Source organism: Leptodactylus fuscus, chromosome 1 (genome assembly GCF_031893055.1).
Source record: "Leptodactylus fuscus isolate aLepFus1 chromosome 1, aLepFus1.hap2, whole genome shotgun sequence".
Lineage (NCBI taxonomy): Eukaryota > Metazoa > Chordata > Amphibia > Anura > Leptodactylidae > Leptodactylus > Leptodactylus fuscus.
Window position 1 is genome coordinate 251,605,370 of NC_134265.1, and position 19,382 is coordinate 251,624,751.

The following is a 19,382-nucleotide window of genomic DNA, read 5'->3' on the forward strand; positions in this document are numbered from 1 at the left end:
CCCAGTGGGGAGTGAAAGCCCTTCAAGCTGCACAAACATATGTTTCCATAGTGAGTTTGTTAGTTGTAAGGCGATAAAGGTAGATGCTCCATCCTGAGTGCAGGGGAGTGTTTGTTTCAGAAGTGGTCCTGTAACTGATTCAGTTACAGAATAGTGTGAGCGAGTAGTATTCGATCAAATACCTCTACGGGATAGGAATGCGTGTAATCGGCCGAACAGAACGAATATTCGAAGCGTTTAACCCCTTGGTGTTTGTCCGATTACACGCATTCCTATTCCTATCCTGGTGAGGTATTTGATCGAATACTACTTGCATAACACTATTACAGAACTCACTGCTCTCGGGGTGGAGTATCTACCTCTATAGCCCTTTCACTTTCACAGTACAATGAGAGACCTTTTCACAGCTTCAGTAGTGCTCAACCTCTATAAACATCCACAAACAATGCAGCAATGGTAGAACAAAAGAAGAGGGGCACTCACCAATATACAATAAAAACCTCTAGCTTTACTCCATTTAGGATAAAAAAAATCAGATGGAGAGTGGTATCAGGAGCGTACAGGCAACCGCCATTTTGTGAAGTGCATTAGTATGAGAAATGGCCGACGCCTATACACTGCTTGTGCCTGGAAAAGAGCTATATTGTTGAGTGCCCCCTCTTCTTTTGTTCTACCATTGCTACACTATTAATATAAACACCATACTTCATAAACCTCATATTCTTGTTCCATTAGAGGTTTAGAAGATTTTTTAGCCTATGACTAGGTGCATTGTGCTTGTTTACAAGCAATATCTGAACCTACTTCAGAAAGCAGTTGTTCTAGGTTTCTTTGTCCCTAGACTAAGCACATTTTCTCAGTATTTAGATAAGGCTTCCCCTGATTTTAACAAGTGTCTTTATGTGATTGGTTGTTTGTGACCTTTATACAGATCTCTTATTTATTAGTTTTATTGGTACATGGAGATAAGTGAGGTTATATTACTGCACATCAATATCTCTGAAGATTTTCTTTAAACATGAGGTTATACACTGTGTTTGCTCTAGCTTTTAACCGAAAATACCTTCACATGGTGGACAGAGCCTAAAATTCTGGGTAAACAAATAAAGACACCCAAATACAATTCTCAGGATCTGTAGGGATCTGACTGCGATCCAGTTTACACAATGACTCTTCCACATAGAAGAGGTACTGATCTTTCCATGATATACTTTCTCTACATTTCTTTCACTCCTTACTTTGGCTTAGTACAGTAGCTGTGTGCTGGTATAATAAACTGCTGCCAGGATGTCTATATGGATGAACTCTAAACTATGTTATCTGTACTGTCAGATGTAGTCTATTCTGTCAATTTTTAATCTGAAAAATTAATTTCAAGAACTACTGTAGATTACAGAAGAAAAACATGCTATTGTGCTAGTTTATGCTTCACTATGCCTCTCCTGTGTGCAAGATAGGACAGCCAGTCGGTAAAAGGGGGTCCCTGTGCGGTAGATCTGACTTATCCATGCCTTAGGCCATATACATATGGACCAGCACTCCGATCAGTGGGAAGGTGCTTGTGGAAGGCCTTCACATAAAAAGTATATCCATAGCACTCTCAATTTTTAATGATTGAAGTGATTTTATTCCAATAAATAATTCCTGTCCATCCAGGCATGAACTTCAATAATACTGTGAGCCTGGATAGACCAGACCTATGCACTTAGGACACCTGGTCTATGCAGTGGATTTGGCTGAGGAAGGTCCAAGTCAACCGAAACAGCTGTAGTATAATCACTACCCAGAATCTAAGAAGTAAACTGCTTGTCTAGGCCTGGATAAACATGAATTACTTATTGGAATAAAATCACTTCAAGCATTAAAGATTGAGAGTGCTGTAGATTTATGGTCCATGTATTAAAGGAATGGACCTTCATTTTTCCCTTTAATTTTTTGGGGGAAATTTTCCCATGGTGAGACTATTAAATGATTATCTTATCCTATCTAAATGACTGCCATGTGATGTTACATGAAAACCTAGATGTGCACTCCCTCTGTGAGAACAGCTGGTCACTGCCGGTGAGAGAATCCATACCTGCTGAGATCAGCTGATGCCTTCTCAAACTTATAAAGGGTTGCCTTTCAGACAACCCCTTCAATTTTTACAAACTGTCGTTACTAACCAACTTTTCCATAAACCCCTATACACAGGAGTATTGCACATTGGTGGGGGTCCTACTGATCATAAGAATCGGGAAGCCTTGCTACCCTGCGTAAATGGAGTGGCGGTCGCACAGCATTTCAATGGAACTGTTTGAGATAGTTGAGTCTTGTACTTTAGTATATCCATTTTGTATCTAAATGTTTCTGGACATTTTTAGAATCGGAGATATGTATGGTAAAACAGTGATCATGAAGTATGACGTGGAATTTGTCGCAGATTTCAGTCCATCTATGTTGTAGAAAGTATTCACTGTATATGCACATAGCCTTATAGTGCAAAACAAGTTTCCTGATAATTATATGATAAGTAATAAAACAAATATGTTATTCTAATTTTCTTAGTAAGTAACTCATACCCCTTACTGCCCAAATGCCCATATAGTTTATCTGTTGTCTAGTCCCCCAGTTTCAAGTTTGTCATAACCACTATACAATCTCTGCTACTCCGCTCCCCAAATTTAGATATGCTTATAGTGGATGTAGTCATAGGGTTATATATCACTAAGATTGGGAACCCTTCTGTTGACATAAACAACACATGATTTGTATCAATAATTTGCTTTCATACCTTTCCATTTGTCCACTGCACAAGAATCGGTCTCTGAAGGATATCCAGGTTAGTATCTCCCAGTAGTTTTGCTGCATTGGTTTCAGTAAATATATTTGGACCTTGTGGGTGTACGTTTATATTTTCTGCTTTAATATTTTTCATCTATAATAAAAGGAAATAATATAAGTAGTAATGTCCTAAACTTTAGCATTATAACCCAAGCAATACGAAGCACCTATGAAGCATGGAGCAGTGCCAGAAAACTTACATCGTGTGAAGAATCAGTGACACTTGTCTACATAAGAGTAGTAACAATTCTTTCATACCTGGCAATGGCCAAATTTTGGTGAGTTATAGGGTTGCCACATGCATATAAGCTAACCCAATGAGCAGCTGATTTCTGTGTCTAAGATGGGCTGGACATCTCAACCAGACAGATTCAATTCTGGGGCATGAGACTTTTAATACGGTCACAAGAACTGTGCATATGTTTCATATGGGGACAATGACTACATATATGGATCTGCTGGCCTAAAATTTCCAGTGCCATCTGTGACTTTTTTTTACATGCTTTTGGCAGGATTTACTACTAGAAAAATCTTTTGACTACAGTAAATTTAGCCCATTACCAGAATTTATCTCAGCTGAAAAATTAACTATATTGACCAAAATGTAGAATCCTCTGTAGTTTCCAGACTGACCCTATGTCTAATAGAATCCACATTCTTCACAGAAGAAACCATTTTTAAAAACATTATGGTTCATGCATACAATATGCAATATCACCATAATACTGCTGTAGAAAACATACCGCTATCTTGATGAGTTGGTCATCTTTGTTTATAGGGTTTCTCCATACCAAGTTGACTTCTACATCTGATAAAATCTTGTAGCCCACACTGTCCTCGAGGGATCCTCTGGGTTTATCAATTAGCACATCCGTCGTATATGCATATTTATATACCCTGTCATTGTTAAGCCTTGGACCCACTGTATGTACTGTGTAAAAAAAAAAAAAAAAAAAAGGAGTAACCAACTCTCATTATAAAATAGATATAATTGACATTATACTGCATTTTATCCAATCCAACAAATGTTTTCACTGATAAACATAACATACTGTATATTAATGGTACACATGGGACAACACTATATGCAACCACTAATTTTCAATGCAGGCAGATTCTTCATTATAAGGCCAGATATCTGCTATCACCCCATTATGAAAACCAACATATACATCCATGAGCATTCGTAGTGTATTAAGTAAAAAAGTAAATAATAAGTAATAAGAGTCTTAAATATTGTAATCCAACACTAACACAAGATTATCTAGTAAAGCATTTCACAATGCAAGGCCTAAACAGGATTAACCTTGAAAGATATACTTTAAAATATAGACAGTGATGCAGATTCATGAAGCCCCTAACCCATTTGGGGGGAATAAGAAAACAGCAAACTTTAGATCTATGACTTTGTAAATGCCGCTTAAGACAGAACAACATAAATCAGACATCCTCTGGCACTGCTGGGATTATCAAGACCGGGAGACCAAACATCAGTATTGATTAATTTCCCCAATAGTTCAGCATCTGACTACTAAAATGTTTTTTTTTTTACCCTGTTTCCCTGAAAATAAGTCATCCACCGAAAATAAGACATAGCAGAGGTTTTGTTAAATTGTCTAATATAAGGCACCCCCCGAAAGTAAGACATCCCCCAATAACAATAATCTTTCTGCACAAAGATTGTATGAAGAAAAACATTGCATTAAGTAAAAACATACATTAAGCATCGTATGCGGTGGGGGAGTCCATTCTCAGCTCATCCCACAGCAGCAGGAACAGTGGATACAATGTACAGTAAAATCAGCAGCAGCAGCCAGCTTTCCTGTGTACAAGGAGCACCACACACAGCGTTCAGCCGGCTGCAATGTTTTTCTTCATAAAGTCTTTGCGCAGCAAGCACTTCTCAGCATAGCGCAGTGGTGGTAGCAGCACACAAAAATAAAATAAGAAATCCCCTGAAAATAAGGCATAGATATCTTTAGGATAAAATTTAATATAAGACACTATCTTATTTTCAGGGAAACACAGTATTAAATCAGGGTTTGATATTGTCGGCCTCTGCTCAACCTGACAGGATTTCTGAATCACAGACTATGGCTGTAGTATAGTCAGATGATCCTGAAACTGATGAGATAAGACTTTGTGCTTTTCCACAATCATCTGCTAATAAAATAGCTGCAAAAATGAAAATGGAAGTCCCATCCTAAACTCCGATCCCTGACCTAGTAACATTCTAGAATGGATTTTACAGAGGACAGCACTTGCAGCAATTTTGTTTTCTACAGTCATCCTACTATTATATCCTACTATTATAAATGTGAAAGTTTGAGTGTTTGTTACTCTTTCATGCAAAAACGACTGAACGGATTTGGATGAAATTTGGCACATAGATAGTTTGTAACTTCGATTAACACATAGGCTCCTTTTTATCCCAGGAAATGACATGGCTTCACGACTGTTATGAATTTATGTTCACATACTATATTACACTGCTCTTGGCAGCAGCAGTGTCTCAGCTAAGTGGAAATTGATGATAAAGCCTGGTCTGTTATCTCTCTATGTAAACACACAGCTAACCCTGAGTCCATTGTGTACAAGAATTTGCATATTATCTGATCTGCTCCAGACAGTGCTGACACACTGGATGGGAAAACACCTTTAATCCAAGTTGGCAGTTTGTCAATTTTAAACATGCTGGGAAAAAGAAAATCTAATTTGTCACAAAATTCTAAAAAGAGAGTGTCACGGGATGGTTAGAGTCTATACTATAGGCAATGTGTAATATATATTTCATGTGGAATGTATTCTCTAACCTGTTATATACATCAATGTGTAGTTGGCTGATTAGGGTCTAGTGTGTTAGCACATTGTATGCAAATCCCTCTAACTAGTGAGGACCAGTGAGGACAATGGGTGGAGATAATCTGATCAGTGTCTCCAAGAAGATGTTGGACGGTGCATTGTCCATAGTAGACAGGGAGTCTGCTCTCCTTGGTATAGGTGAGGGGGGAAGGATCTGTGACTCAGCCCTTCCCACCCACAGATAGAGGAAGTAACAGTTTAGTATATAGTTGTAGCTGCAGTTAGTATGTGTTAGCCGGCCTGTGCACAGCTCTGCAGAGAGCCAGGACTTAGTTACAGGACCAAGGAACCAAAGTTATCATTGGATTGTGACTTCTGTGGACTTATTGTTATTACGGTTGATGTGACCGCCGCCGGCTACTAACTTTGTGGATTACAATAAATTGCTGTTGTCTCCCGACCTCTTGCGTCCGTGTTGATTCAAAAGACCATCCGGAGGAAGACGTATACCTTTGTTCCGTGACAACTGGTTGGCAGCGGTGGGATCAACAGCGGACAGCGAGATGGACTACAGCAGCCCAGCGATTAATGGAGCCACAACCTCAGAATACAGGAACTGGACTATGGCACGTCTACAAGTAAGGGCCCGGGAACTAAACCTGAGTTACCAGGGAAGAACGAAAGATCAACTGATCGAGGCACTGGAGGAGATGACCCTGCAAAGCGACCATGAGGAGGGCTGCCCCCAGGAGACTGGAGAGATACGGGAGTGGCAGGTACAGACCCAAAAGAGCAGATGGGTTGTTTTGTATGAGGAGGAGTTGGCAGTGCTGGGGCTAGGAGCAACTGCAGAGCAAAGGAGTAGAGCATTACAGAGGGCTCAGGAAACGGAGAAGGAGGAACAGAGAATGGCGCATGAAAAGGAAAGAATGGCGCATGAAATGCGAATGGCTGAGATAACTACGCGGAATTATAATCAAACGTCGGCCCCCAGCCCAACAGTGAGAGAACCACCATATGTCTCCCATAAACACTTCAAGACCTTTGATGAAGCGGCTGGGGATGTTGATGGATATTTTCAGGACTTCGAACACCAGTGCCACCTGATGGAAGTCCCAGAGAAGGATTGGGTCCGGTATCTGGTGGGGCACCTACGAGATGGGGCTGCGGAAGCTCTCAGAGCCATGGACCCTAGTGATCAGCGGGACTATGAGGCCATTAAAAGAGCGGTGCAGAAGTATTATGCCGTCACTCCAGAGACCTACCGAGTTCAATTCCGCTCTTTGTCTTACAATGGGGGAAGCTCCTTCCACATGTTCGCCCACAAGTTGAAGCAAGCATGCAAGCGCTGGCTAGAAGGAGAGGAGGCTGTCACAGTCGATAAGATCCTCCAAGTCATACTTAAGGAACAGTTCTTTTCCCAGTGCCCCGCTGAGATCCGTGAGTGGGTGCTGGAACGGAACCCAGCCACAGTGGAGCAAGCTGCTTCCCTTGCAGATGAGGGCCTGACCATCAAGCCGCAGTGGAAGAGGTTGTTTGCAGAGGAGCGGAAAACTACCACAGTCCGCCAGACACCCTTCATCCAGCCACCCACCTTTCGTGCCCGGCCTCAGGATTACAATTCCCCCTCTACCCCTGCCCCAGCCCATCGGCCTCCAGCTATGAACAACCCTGTCCCTAGACAACGACCTACTGGAAGAATGCTAGAGCGCAGATGTTTTGGGTGCGGGCGGCCTGGACATTTGCAAGCTAGTTGCCCTGTTAACATGGGGGCACGGGCCACCGTGGCATCCCGGCCTATTCACTACCTGGGAACCACCCCTAGGACTGAAAGTTTGGCCCCATTTCCAGATGACTCCATGAATGACCCATCTGTTCCACCTCCAGGGGTCTATGGGATTCAGCCTTCCGCCACACATCCCGCAAACCTTCAGCGGAAGCACTTGCAGGAGGTCCTACTGGATGGCCGAACAGTTGTTGGATTCCGGGACTCGGGAGCTTTCCTAACGGTAGCGGACCCCCGAGTGGTTCGACCCGAGGCCCTAGAGGAGGGCCCTGGCCTTTCTATCGAGTTGGCAGGAGGTACTCGGAAACGTATTCCTAAAGCTACCGTGGAACTCGACTATGGTTATGGACCAAAACGATGCACAATTGGTGTGATGAGCGGGCTGCCGGCCGATGTTCTGTTAGGCAACGATGTTGGAAATCTACAGTGCCACTTTGTGGGAGCAGTGACCCGAAGCCAAGCTCAGAGAGACGCCAACATGGATCGACCGGATTTTTTGCCAGATGCCAGCCCTTCAACTCTACAACTTTACCATTCAGTACCGCCGAGGGAACCAACACCAGAACGCAGATGGGTTATCCCGGCAGGAGGACATATGAGCTATAGAGACTGATGTGCATTCCCCAATTTACCTGTGTAGGCCAATTGTGTCATGCACATGTTTTGAGAGGGGGAGGGGTTGTCACGGGATGGTTAGAGTCTATACTATAGGCAATGTGTAATATATATTTCATGTGGAATGTATTCTCTAACCTGTTATATACATCAATGTGTAGTTGGCTGATTAGGGTCTAGTGTGTTAGCACATTGTATGCAAATCCCTCTAACTAGTGAGGACCAGTGAGGACAATGGGTGGAGATAATCTGATCAGTGTCTCCAAGAAGATGTTGGACGGTGCATTGTCCATAGTAGACAGGGAGTCTGCTCTCCTTGGTATAGGTGAGGGGGGAAGGATCTGTGACTCAGCCCTTCCCACCCACAGATAGAGGAAGTAACAGTTTAGTATATAGTTGTAGCTGCAGTTAGTATGTGTTAGCCGGCCTGTGCACAGCTCTGCAGAGAGCCAGGACTTAGTTACAGGACCAAGGAACCAAAGTTATCATTGGATTGTGACTTCTGTGGACTTATTGTTATTACGGTTGATGTGACCGCCGCCGGCTACTAACTTTGTGGATTACAATAAATTGCTGTTGTCTCCCGACCTCTTGCGTCCGTGTTGATTCAAAAGACCATCCGGAGGAAGACGTATACCTTTGCTCCGTGACAGAGAGCTATGAAGGTAGCCAGAAGTCAACAGAGTTCTCTTCAAGTGGAGCTGAGGAGGATCATTGACGCCAACAACACACTCATTATATGGCGTCCCAGCGAGCTGCTCATACGCCTGTGAACAATCACAGGCACGATGCGAGGAACAAGTTCAGTGGCAGGCCAGCTTGGGGGCTGCCAAAACGCCAGGGCAGGCAAACCATCGACGGCAGCAATTTGCTGAATATAGGCGGATCATCGACAACATGCAGACAAAGTCACCAGCAGAGGCTGGTACCTCTATAAGCAAAACAAGCTCCTGCATCTTACTAAAAGTATGAAGGTATCAATCAGAACTAGTGCACTGCCATTTTTTTCTTTTTATAGTTTGCCCAATTCTCAGGAAATCTCTTTAAATTGTGTTTCTAAATTCCAATGCTACACAAAAATACATTTTAGCGTGTGAGTTGGTACTGTAGCTTTCGAGTTGTAGCTGAATATCTCATAAGAGAATATTTACTGGTCACCAATTGCATAAGTATGTGTGGTCTATAATTAAATCATGTCATAGTATACTGCATAACTTTGTAATGCATGCACAAGCAAGTGTCTCTGGCTGAGTCAGTGACATGCTAAGTATGAATATCTGTCACCTGCCCAACATACTCCTATGTTATACACTGCAAATTCTTTATTAGGCATGTTGACAGAGAAAATTTTGTAAGCAATAAATTATTTTTGTTTACTTTTACATTTATCCACTTTGTGTATTGTTTTGACACTGATTGAATTTCACATTCAGTGGATACTGATAATATTGCTGAATGTTCTCATAGTAGTAATAGGCTGCCATTAGAGTTTCTGGTTTGAGATGGGAGTGGATATTATTGTAGAGAAGATGACAACCATAGAACCTTTTAAATCCCTTGTAACGCTAGGTCCACACTGGACATAGTTACAATGGACTTGCGAGCAGCAAATCTACTGCAAAGTACAGTAACCTAAAAGTGGATAAGAGTTAAACAAATCGTATCCACAAGCTTTGCAAAAGACATGAAATTCACCTGCATTGTGGGTTTGCAAACCACCGCCGTTCAATTTCAGGACTTTGGACCAATTTGCTTCTGACTGACCATGGCGGTGGCGGTCAGACATTTATGAAACTGTTGGAGTCGGAGTCAGGCTGTGGAAGAATCGTTGGAGTCTTTGCTTTGGCCTACTGAATTCACACCAATTTATTTATGTTGTCTGTTTCCACCTCGTCTTCTCCCCTTTACAAAAAGTAAAAGCAGCAAGATATTCGCAGCGATTGCTCATAGACTACGGCTATAAAAATGACCCCATTTGGGCGTTTTTTTTTAACATAAAAGTGAAAATTCACAACAGTAAATCTAGAAGCTGCAGCACTGTCTTAATATTTTTGTGCCTTAGGGCTCGTTCACATCAGCGTTCTCCTCTCCATAGTTCAGGTTTCCGTTTCCTGCCTAAAACAGAGGCAGGAGACGGAAACCTGCAGGAGGCTTTCTCACCCATTCATTTGAATGGGTGAGAAAGCTGTCCGGCCGTGAGCGGCGGTGAGCGTTTTAGGCTCTCCGCCGCGAAACCGGGTTTTATAATCCGGACACAGAGTCGGACATGCAATACTCTGTGTCCGGATTAAAAAATCCGGTTTCGCGGCGGAGAGCATAAAACGCTCACCGCCGCTCACGACCGGACCCGGTCTGAGCTTTCCGACTTCTGGCATGCAGAAGATGGAAAGCTCAGAACGGACAGGTGAACGCTAGTGTGAACCTAGCATTAGTCTTCCTTCAACAGCTTCTCCTTTCTATTCCCTCCACCATAGACATAGATACGAAGCATGTAAAAGAATTTTTAGAGAGCTAATAGTTTGTCTCTCACATTGGATTTAGCAGTGAATTAAAGGTTAATAAACAGCTTAGGAATTGGGGAGGATCCAGATAAGTAGAGAAAGAGAGTTCTTTCTTCATAATGTGTATTACAAGTGTGTTGCCAAACATACAGTTTAGACATATGCAACAGTATGCCTATACATATGTCTTGTAGTGTATACTGTGCAGCACACATTGTAGGATTACCATGTTCCTGAGATACAGACAGAACCCACATCATAAATGCCATGTGAATAAATTCTAATTAGTCCTGTCCACATGTAGAAACAATAATTATTTAATATCATCTCTATGAGTCCTCATGATCTTACTAGTTTGGTTGTACATCCAGTAACTTAAAAGATTAAGCATATGATTCCTTTCTATAGTTGCCTGTGACTTGCTTAAAATAGGTAAAAGTTATACTGCCACCCAGTATCTATGTGATAATTTATTATTGAACTTCTAAAATACAGTAGGCAGGAAAAAACATTAGTGGAAAACTACAGGGTCATGTCAAACTAGAGATATAAATATACATTACTGGGTTATTTTTAGTTACAAATGAATGCAGCAAAAAGTCTATCATCAACCTGAATAGTAACAGTAACACACTGGAACTCAAATCTGTCAGACTGTGTTTCAGGAGAACCTGCCAACCTGCTGAGAAAGTCTACTATATATGGCAAAAGCAGCAGTTGAGCTCTATGAAGGCTTCAATCCGTGATCCTAAATGTCTTTAAAGGTAGATTACACATAATTCATTGTGCTTTAACTGCTACCACATCAGTGTGGTTCATTTCTGGAATGAATATGTCTGTTCATAACATTACTACTGTCTGATCTACCATACGTTCTAAAAGGTTCTTCCAAAATTTACTGAGGAAATTATAGCAACTCCGATGTTCACACTTATGTTCTGAGAAGTGATTGTGCTTTTCTAATAACATGTGTTAGCCAATATCAATTGTAAATACTACTGTGTATTTTCTGCATCACGACTCATTAAAGGGGACTCCAGGAAGGAGACAGTGCATGTCTTGTATGAAATGGAAAGTTTTACTAGAGTTTAGTTTAGTTCACATCTGCATTCGGTATTCCATTTGGAGAGTCCACTTGGGGACTCGCCGAATGAAATACCGAACGCATTAAAAAGCGGTGAGCAATGAAACCACACGAATCCCATAGACTATAATGGAGTCCGTGTGTTTTCCATGCGGTGTCCACACGAGTCATGTGGAGAGAAAAGTACTGCAAGTAGCACTTTTCTCTTCGAATGAGAGAAAAAGAACGCGAGCCAAGTCCACTCTTGGACTTGGTCCTCTCTTTCAGCCACTTTAGGAGAAATGCAGGGCACTGTTCGGCTATGGATACCAAGTTTCTTCACTGATATAGCATACATACATTGATGCTATGTCCACAAAATACTTCTCCCCCTTTTTATTTTACCTTGGTCAAAACTTTGAGTGTAAAAGGTAACCTAGTCACACTAAGAAAGCATTATTATTATGGGGGACATTGTTACTCATGTGTACACTAAGGTTATGTTCACACAATCCGCCTCAAAATCCGGCTCCCATTTACTTCAATGGAACTGCTTGCTTCTTTTTTCCACTAGCTAGTAGAGGAAAAAAAGAAGCGAGCTGCCTTATCTTGCCGCGAATTCCAGCAAGCTGCGTGAAAGCATTATTACTATGACTATTTGGTAGGCAAAGTTATTTCTGCAAAGGGAGGGGATTGTAATCTAGAATTCAGTACATGAGCATTGGGGCTTGGGCCCGGAACTATTACGAACCCAGCATTGGCCCTGATACTGTATATTATAATCCTTTAAATATTGCGGAGATCAGCAGCCACCATAGCTGCGCAATTAAGGCTTCAAGCTCAAAGCTCACCAAGATGCCACTTTCTCAGTGGTGCATGGCTGCCACAATTTTGGGGAGAATGACAGGCCCTTGTGAATCTGGCAAACTGTTGCCATGGCAGCCGAGAACCTACTATACAAAGCTATACAAGTTTGGTATCCCTGGAATTATACAGACCCATAGAATACAGTTGATATGTCATTTTGGCTGTACATTGAATGCAGTTATTGGGTTTGGAAAGTGGGGAGTCAAACTGCAAAAAATGTATGCAATGGGAAGGGGTTAATTCATTGTTCCTTAGAAGAGATTTTGTGCTATGAAGAGGTCTATGTAACATAGAAAATAAGAATATGTGTATTTGAATGTTCTTGAATCAAATGTCACCTTCATTTCCAGCAAATCGTATAATGTAATTTAACAAGGTATTGTAAGAGCATGCTATATTGATGTAATACAAATACAGCAATGGTCCACTGTACTCTTAGGTGCATTTATATTAATAGATTATCTTGACATTAGATGTCATTAAGAACAAATCTTATTAAGAAGGAACAAGAAGAGAAATTCTCGCTGTCAACCAGAGCAGCCTCCCACACTGAACACATGCAGCTCCATGGACTCTGCTTGTCACAGTAGATCCTGTCACAGGATAACAACAGCTGTGACTCTGGGGTTATGTAGGAGGCCATGCATGTCTTGAAGGAGAGTTTACTATTAGTTTTAGTTTTCTAGCAACAGTCATATTTCCTTACAACACAAACATGAGTATGGCCAAAATGCTAAAAATTTGGACAAACTAAAAAGAAAAAACACAGAAAATAATTATTATTATTTACAACAGGAAAAGCTTCTGCTAGATACATATTTTTACAGTACATGGTTTACTTACACCTTTTAGAATCTGTCAGATTCTCTTATCCTGTGAATCGTCCAAACATAAATATATACATTCACACGGCGATGTTGTAATATAGAGAGTGGTATACAGTACATAGAACGTCTTGATGATGTATAATAGTGTGAATCAGCACCTATAGGTACCCAATTATAATCATTGCTTTAGAGCTCTCTCTGCCCTAAGTCTTCTTGCTCCTTCAGCCATTCCCATAGTATAATAACCCATACAGAAAAATGTGCTCGGATTTGTAGATGCGAATGGCACAAGGTATTGTGGACATTTTGGTATAGCAAAATTATATTTTTAACCAGCTGGACAATCATTTTTCTGTATTTAGGCTGAGGCCCCATTTTGCGGAAAAGCTGCTCTTTTTTGTTGCAGATTTTGCTGGGTTTATTGCGCCGTATCCAGCAATGGTTACAGAAGTAATGTGGAATATATAGGAAGTCCTTATATCACTCCCTTCTGTTGAATCCCTTCCTGGCTTTGGCTCAAAAATTCCAAGCAAAATCTACAACAAAAAAAGCACCTTTTCCACAACGTGGAGCCTCAACCTAAAGGTGCTCATCATAAATTTCATTAAAAAATCTGCAATCTACAAGATTCCTTGGAAGATTCCAGTTTGGTTTAATGCTACCTTCTTTTCTAACGCTTTTATTGATAGGGTAAGCAGTTTGTTTCCTCAGGATCATTTGGCTTATCCATACTTTAATAATAACAGTGTGGCGGAAAAAAAAAAAAAAATCCATGTATACTGTATTAAAATGACTGCAATCATAAACGTCTGCTGTGCCCCCCTCAATTTCATGATCAGTGAAGCCCCAGAAGTCATACAGAATGTCTGCAGATTATAAGGAATATAAAATATTATTTCATTATATTTTTTACACACACACATATATATGCTGTCTACTCTACTCTTATAAATGTACCAACTTATGTGAACTTCTGCGCTAGAGTCTGATCACTCACTGGAGTTAGTTTGGGAATACTAAACTAGGACATCTGGAAGGCTTAAATTAATGTGACCTTCATAGCTGTCATTGGGCTAGTGTTATATTAAATGTCCCCATGGAGCATGGGTAATCTAAGCCAAGATAAAGGAAGTAGATGGGTCATCATTCACAGCATGTGTAAAAACCACCTGGGCGTTTTACCCCATTCATGGGTAAAATCTACTCATCACTTTCGAGAAAAGTTGTAGAGCAGGACGGGATCAAGACAGCCCAGCGTATAGACGTACTATAACTCTTGTCAGAAAGCTACAGTCAGGTAGTAGATATAGTTTGGCCTTGGCCCCATATGCTATATACCAACAACCCCCCTCATATTCAGTTAATTCAGAAGACAGTGCAGAACTTTCAGCAGCATGCCCATTCTGCCTCCAAAACCGTAATAACAACCTCCCTTTTGCCCAAACTTAGTACCGAACTCCGAAATCTATGCCAATGTATAGCTAGTGCAGATCACAGGTATTATTTATGCCACCAAACTGCTGTAAATGATAAAATATGAAGGGGTCAATGGCCTTGCCCAATCCTCCTTTTAATGCAGTGGCAAGGGTGGTGCAAAAGAAAAAAAAAAAGAAAAAATCACAAACTGGTTGCACAAAGAAATCTGCGCAAAAACTTTCCAGGACCAGTAAAAAAGTTTGGACACACCTTCATTCCATGGTTTTTCTTGCCTCTTTGTATTTTCTACACACGTGAATATACAGTATTTTACATTTTAGATTCTACAAAGTAGCCCCTTTTGCTTTGATGAAAGCTTTGCAAACTCAAGGTATGCATTGTCAAGAATTAATTTCTGGATTTTCGTGCCTTTCTAATATGTTTGTGGTTTGGTGAAGAGGTGGGTTTGATACACAGTTCCATACAGTGTTTATTACTACTGTTCTAATCCGTGATATTGAAGGACCACTAAAGTAAGTAAAGAAAAATGACAATTCATTATTACTTTAAGACATGAAGGTTGGTTGGGAAAATTTTAAAGACTTTGAAGGCATCCTTAACTGCAGTTATGAAAACCATTAAATGCTTTGATGAAACAGTTTCTCATACAAAGCACCCCAGGAAAGGCAGGACTAGTGTTATCTCTACTGCAAGAGACACGTTCTTTAAAGTTACCAGCTCCAGAAACCGCAAATTAACAACATCCACACAAATGCTTCACAGAGATCAAGTACCAGATACATCTCAACATCAAATGTTCAGAGGAGACTGCAAGAATCAGATCTGTGGTTGTTGCAAAGAAGCCACTACTGAGAGACATGAAGAGGAAGAAGTGAATTGCTTAAGCCAAGAAGTACAAGGAATGCATATTAGACCCGTGAAAATCTGTACATTGGCATGAAGAATCAGAATTTTGGATTTTTGGTTCCAACCATCATTTCTTTGTAACATGCAGAAAATGTCATGGTTTCTACAAGTGTGGCATTCAAAAAAACAAAACAAGAAAAACCATCGAATGAAAATGGGTGTCCAAACTTTGACTGATGTTGTATATTTGACTAGAATAGTACAATATTTCCTCAAAATAATCTATCATCAAAGTCCAAAGTTTTGACATTTTTTTCACTTCTGCAACAAAATAAAAGCACTGCATATATTAACCACTTCCGGACCGCCCATAGACTATATATGTCCGGGAAGTGGTTGCCTAGTTCTGACAGGATGTACCTGTACGTCCACCAGAACACAGCAGCTGCACGGAGATCGTGTAGCTGCTTTCACTAGGAGCCGGCTGTAACTTCAGCCAGAGCTCCCAGAGAGATAGCAGGGAAGATTTATTACCTCCTCTGCTATCTTGATCGCTGTGTATACAGTGCTCAATGAGCGCTGTATACACAGCTATGGACGCAGCGATAATTCAGCTGCCCTCTGACCCGGCAGACACATGGTCCGCTGGGAGCAGTGTCCTGCCAGAGCTGCTGGGTCCTACAGGACCCCAGATCAGCTCTGTATACTGTGTATACAGTGTGCAGGAGTCTGTATTTCTCTTGTAACTGAGGTTAAATGTACCAGCCCCAGTTATAGGAGAAATCAGCCTCAAGTACAAAAAAAATAAGTGATCAGATGTCCCCAAAGGTCTCTTATCACCTTATGGGGACACCATCTGGGAAAAAAATAAAATAAAAATATAATAAAAAAGTTTTAAAAAAATGTAAATAAAATAAAAAATAAATAAATAATACGCTAATAAAACGCCGTTATTAAAGGTTATAGCCCCACCCCCGACGACACCATACAAAATAAAAATTACCGTAATGGAGAGGAAAAACTATATTATAAAGTTTTTCAGTGACACTTTGTGTTATTAAATAAAAAAAAATTATAAATTGAAAACCAGACACAATTTCCCTCCTATTTTGTTTATATTTTCCTGGATATAAAAAAAAATTAAAACACATTTGAAAATAAAAATAACATAAAAATAAAGCCCTATGTGTCCCCGAAAAAAGATGCAAAAATTAGTTGACTAAGACATACAAGAAAAATTTTACAGACCTCAAAACCGCACATACAAAATAAACCTAAACTGTGTCTGGTCCTGGACCACAAATTGGCCCGGTACTGAAGTGGTTAACCACCGTCTATATTAGATTCTGGGGAGTACTTAATGTTTGTAGACAAGTATTGGTCTGGTCTTACCATTTCAGTCATTTTACAAGGCCTCTTTAAAATATTTACATATAAAATAGCTGCTTTCTGACTGGTGATGCTATAAGCACATCTTTCTTTTTTGGAAATAGAGCAAATTTGCATATTAGATTATGTTACGTGTCTTCAACGGAAAAAAAAATGTATGCAGCACAAGCAGTCCAAGGAAAAATGGAATATAGAAGAACCTTGTGCAAGAGTATGGACTGTTTTTTTTTTTTTTTTTTTTTTAGGAGGCCAAGAAAAATACTTTTACAATTGTATGTAAAAACTGAAACAAGTCACACTTAACTTAAAAAAGGGTTATCCACTTTCAAATATTACCAATGGAATTGACCATAACTATAGGAACCTTCTGGTGAGGAATTTGTCAAACACCGAGTCATGGTTTTCTTATAATGGTCAACTGATCTTCTGTGGATATAGGCTCGCCCATATCCAATTTCTTCTTGTAATCCCAGGCAGACTCAACAGTTTTGAGATCAGAGCTCTGGGGGGTTATATTGTCACTTTGAGGACCCCTCCTCCAAAGAGAGCTCACACACAGAGCCCTGACTCAGCATCAGTCAAAATATTGGTCTAAGTAAGATTTTTAAACTATTTTTGAAAGCATTCTTACTTTACAGTATTTTTTCCAAATATGCCTAAACCTTTGGCCTGTACTGTAGAAAAATGTGCACCGAGTATAAATCATAATAATCACTTATCCCATAGTTCTCTGGGATAAGTATAAGGTAGGTTATAACTTGTAGATCAAAAGAACAGGGGAGGTTAGTCTCCTATTCTGAATGGAATAGTGTTCTGCCCAATGCCCACTCTTCCACTCATTGCAATGGAAGTGCTAGACTTTGGTGAGCTGTAAGGGTGTGTTCACATCTGCGTCAGGCGTTCTTTTTTTCTGTTCCATAATATAAAGAGAAAAAACAGTAAGCTGCGGATGGATTCCCAATATGGTGTTCAGCACTGTGTGTGCGTTTTAAATCCTCCTCTCTTCTCACCTTCTGATTTTCTAAGAGTAGGCAATAGGGGAGGGCTATTCATGATTAACATGTGGCACATGCCACAAGCGCTCCTTGCAAAGAAGAAAACAGTTTAAAAATTTAAAAGTGCTGGCAATATTTGTGTGGCAACCACTTCAACCCTTATATCTACACTGGACTTTCATCCATTATACGTTTGGAAAATGGAAAGTGACTACTCAAGAACCCAATGAGGACACATGTCTAATCAAAGATTCCTTGGTTCAGGTTCAATTGGCTGTGATAAGACCTGTGTACACGTGTACATTCCTGTAAGCTTTTTATCAAGGGCCATATTATCAATGAGTGTACAGAAGTGCCAGTTACCCCACTTCTTATCTAAACTCTGGTACTTAATACCTTACTCAACCAACAACTATGTAAACGTTACAAGTCAATGGCCAATGGAACCACAGTTATCTCGGCAGAAGCACTAAACTTCAGAATAAGATGATTTACTTAATATAAGGGAGCAATAAAATACTAGGAAATAGTAGATATTGGGCAACGCAGAGAAAACCTTGCACTTGCACTACTTACCTCATACTGCCAACATTTTCAAAATCGAGCCAAGGTAAAACTGCAAACCAGTGCAAGTCTAGCTTAGATCAGAATCAGCCTAAGGGTGCATGCACACTGAGTAACGCCGGGCGTGTATGAGAGCCGTACACGCCGGCATTACAGCAGACTGCCGAACACTTCCCATTCACTTCAATGGGAGCGCTCGTAACAGCGGCGTTTACGAGCGCTCCCATTGAAGTGAATGGGAAGTGCTCGGCAGCCCTGCTGTAACGCCGGCGTGTACGGCTCTCATACACGCCCGGCGTTACGTAGTGTGCATGCACCCTAAGAGTGATCACTGCAGCACCAAACTGCATTCAAATGTGCAAATGGCTCTTTCCCTGATGTTCTGCCATAACTACTGTACTACTGTTTACTATTCAAGAGACTATAATTATTGTATGACAGAAGAGAGAGCTGTCTGGTATTTAGTTCACATGACATTACTTAGACTCCATACATTGTAACAAAACCTCAGTGGGGTAGAGGAAGCCACAATTTCAAACCTTTGGATGTAAAAATATATTCCTTCCATTTAATTACAACCAGAAGAGATCTTGAAAATGTTGAGAAATTAAAACACAAAACTTTGCAGTAATCAAAACTTTATTTGACAGTGACTAAAGGTTCTTTCCAGGATTTACTGAAGATATATCATAAAATTCAGATAGATGGGGGACAGACACATGACACCCTCATCTTCAATCAGTAGCTGCAGCGCTGGAACTACACTGTGTACAGCGCTAACAGCAGATGGCATCATCTACTGTGTAGTGTCTGTGGCAGGTTACTAGAGCTCACCCCCATTCACTTGTATGGGAAATGATTTGCACT

At 40.7% G+C, this 19,382-nt stretch overlaps 1 protein-coding gene across 1 annotated transcript in view; it reads right to left on the minus strand.

The window, feature by feature from the left end:
• MTTP (microsomal triglyceride transfer protein) overlaps nucleotides 1-19,382 on the minus strand; it is a 59,112-nt gene that overhangs the window by 33,443 nt on the left and 6,287 nt on the right. Inside the window, exons 2-3 of the mRNA XM_075285601.1 lie at nucleotides 3,567-3,754; nucleotides 2,774-2,917 (exon numbers count right to left, since the gene is read on the minus strand). Coding sequence (XP_075141702.1) covers nucleotides 2,774-2,917; nucleotides 3,567-3,754 — 332 coding nt within the window. The remainder of the gene's footprint in view (nucleotides 1-2,773; nucleotides 2,918-3,566; nucleotides 3,755-19,382) is intronic.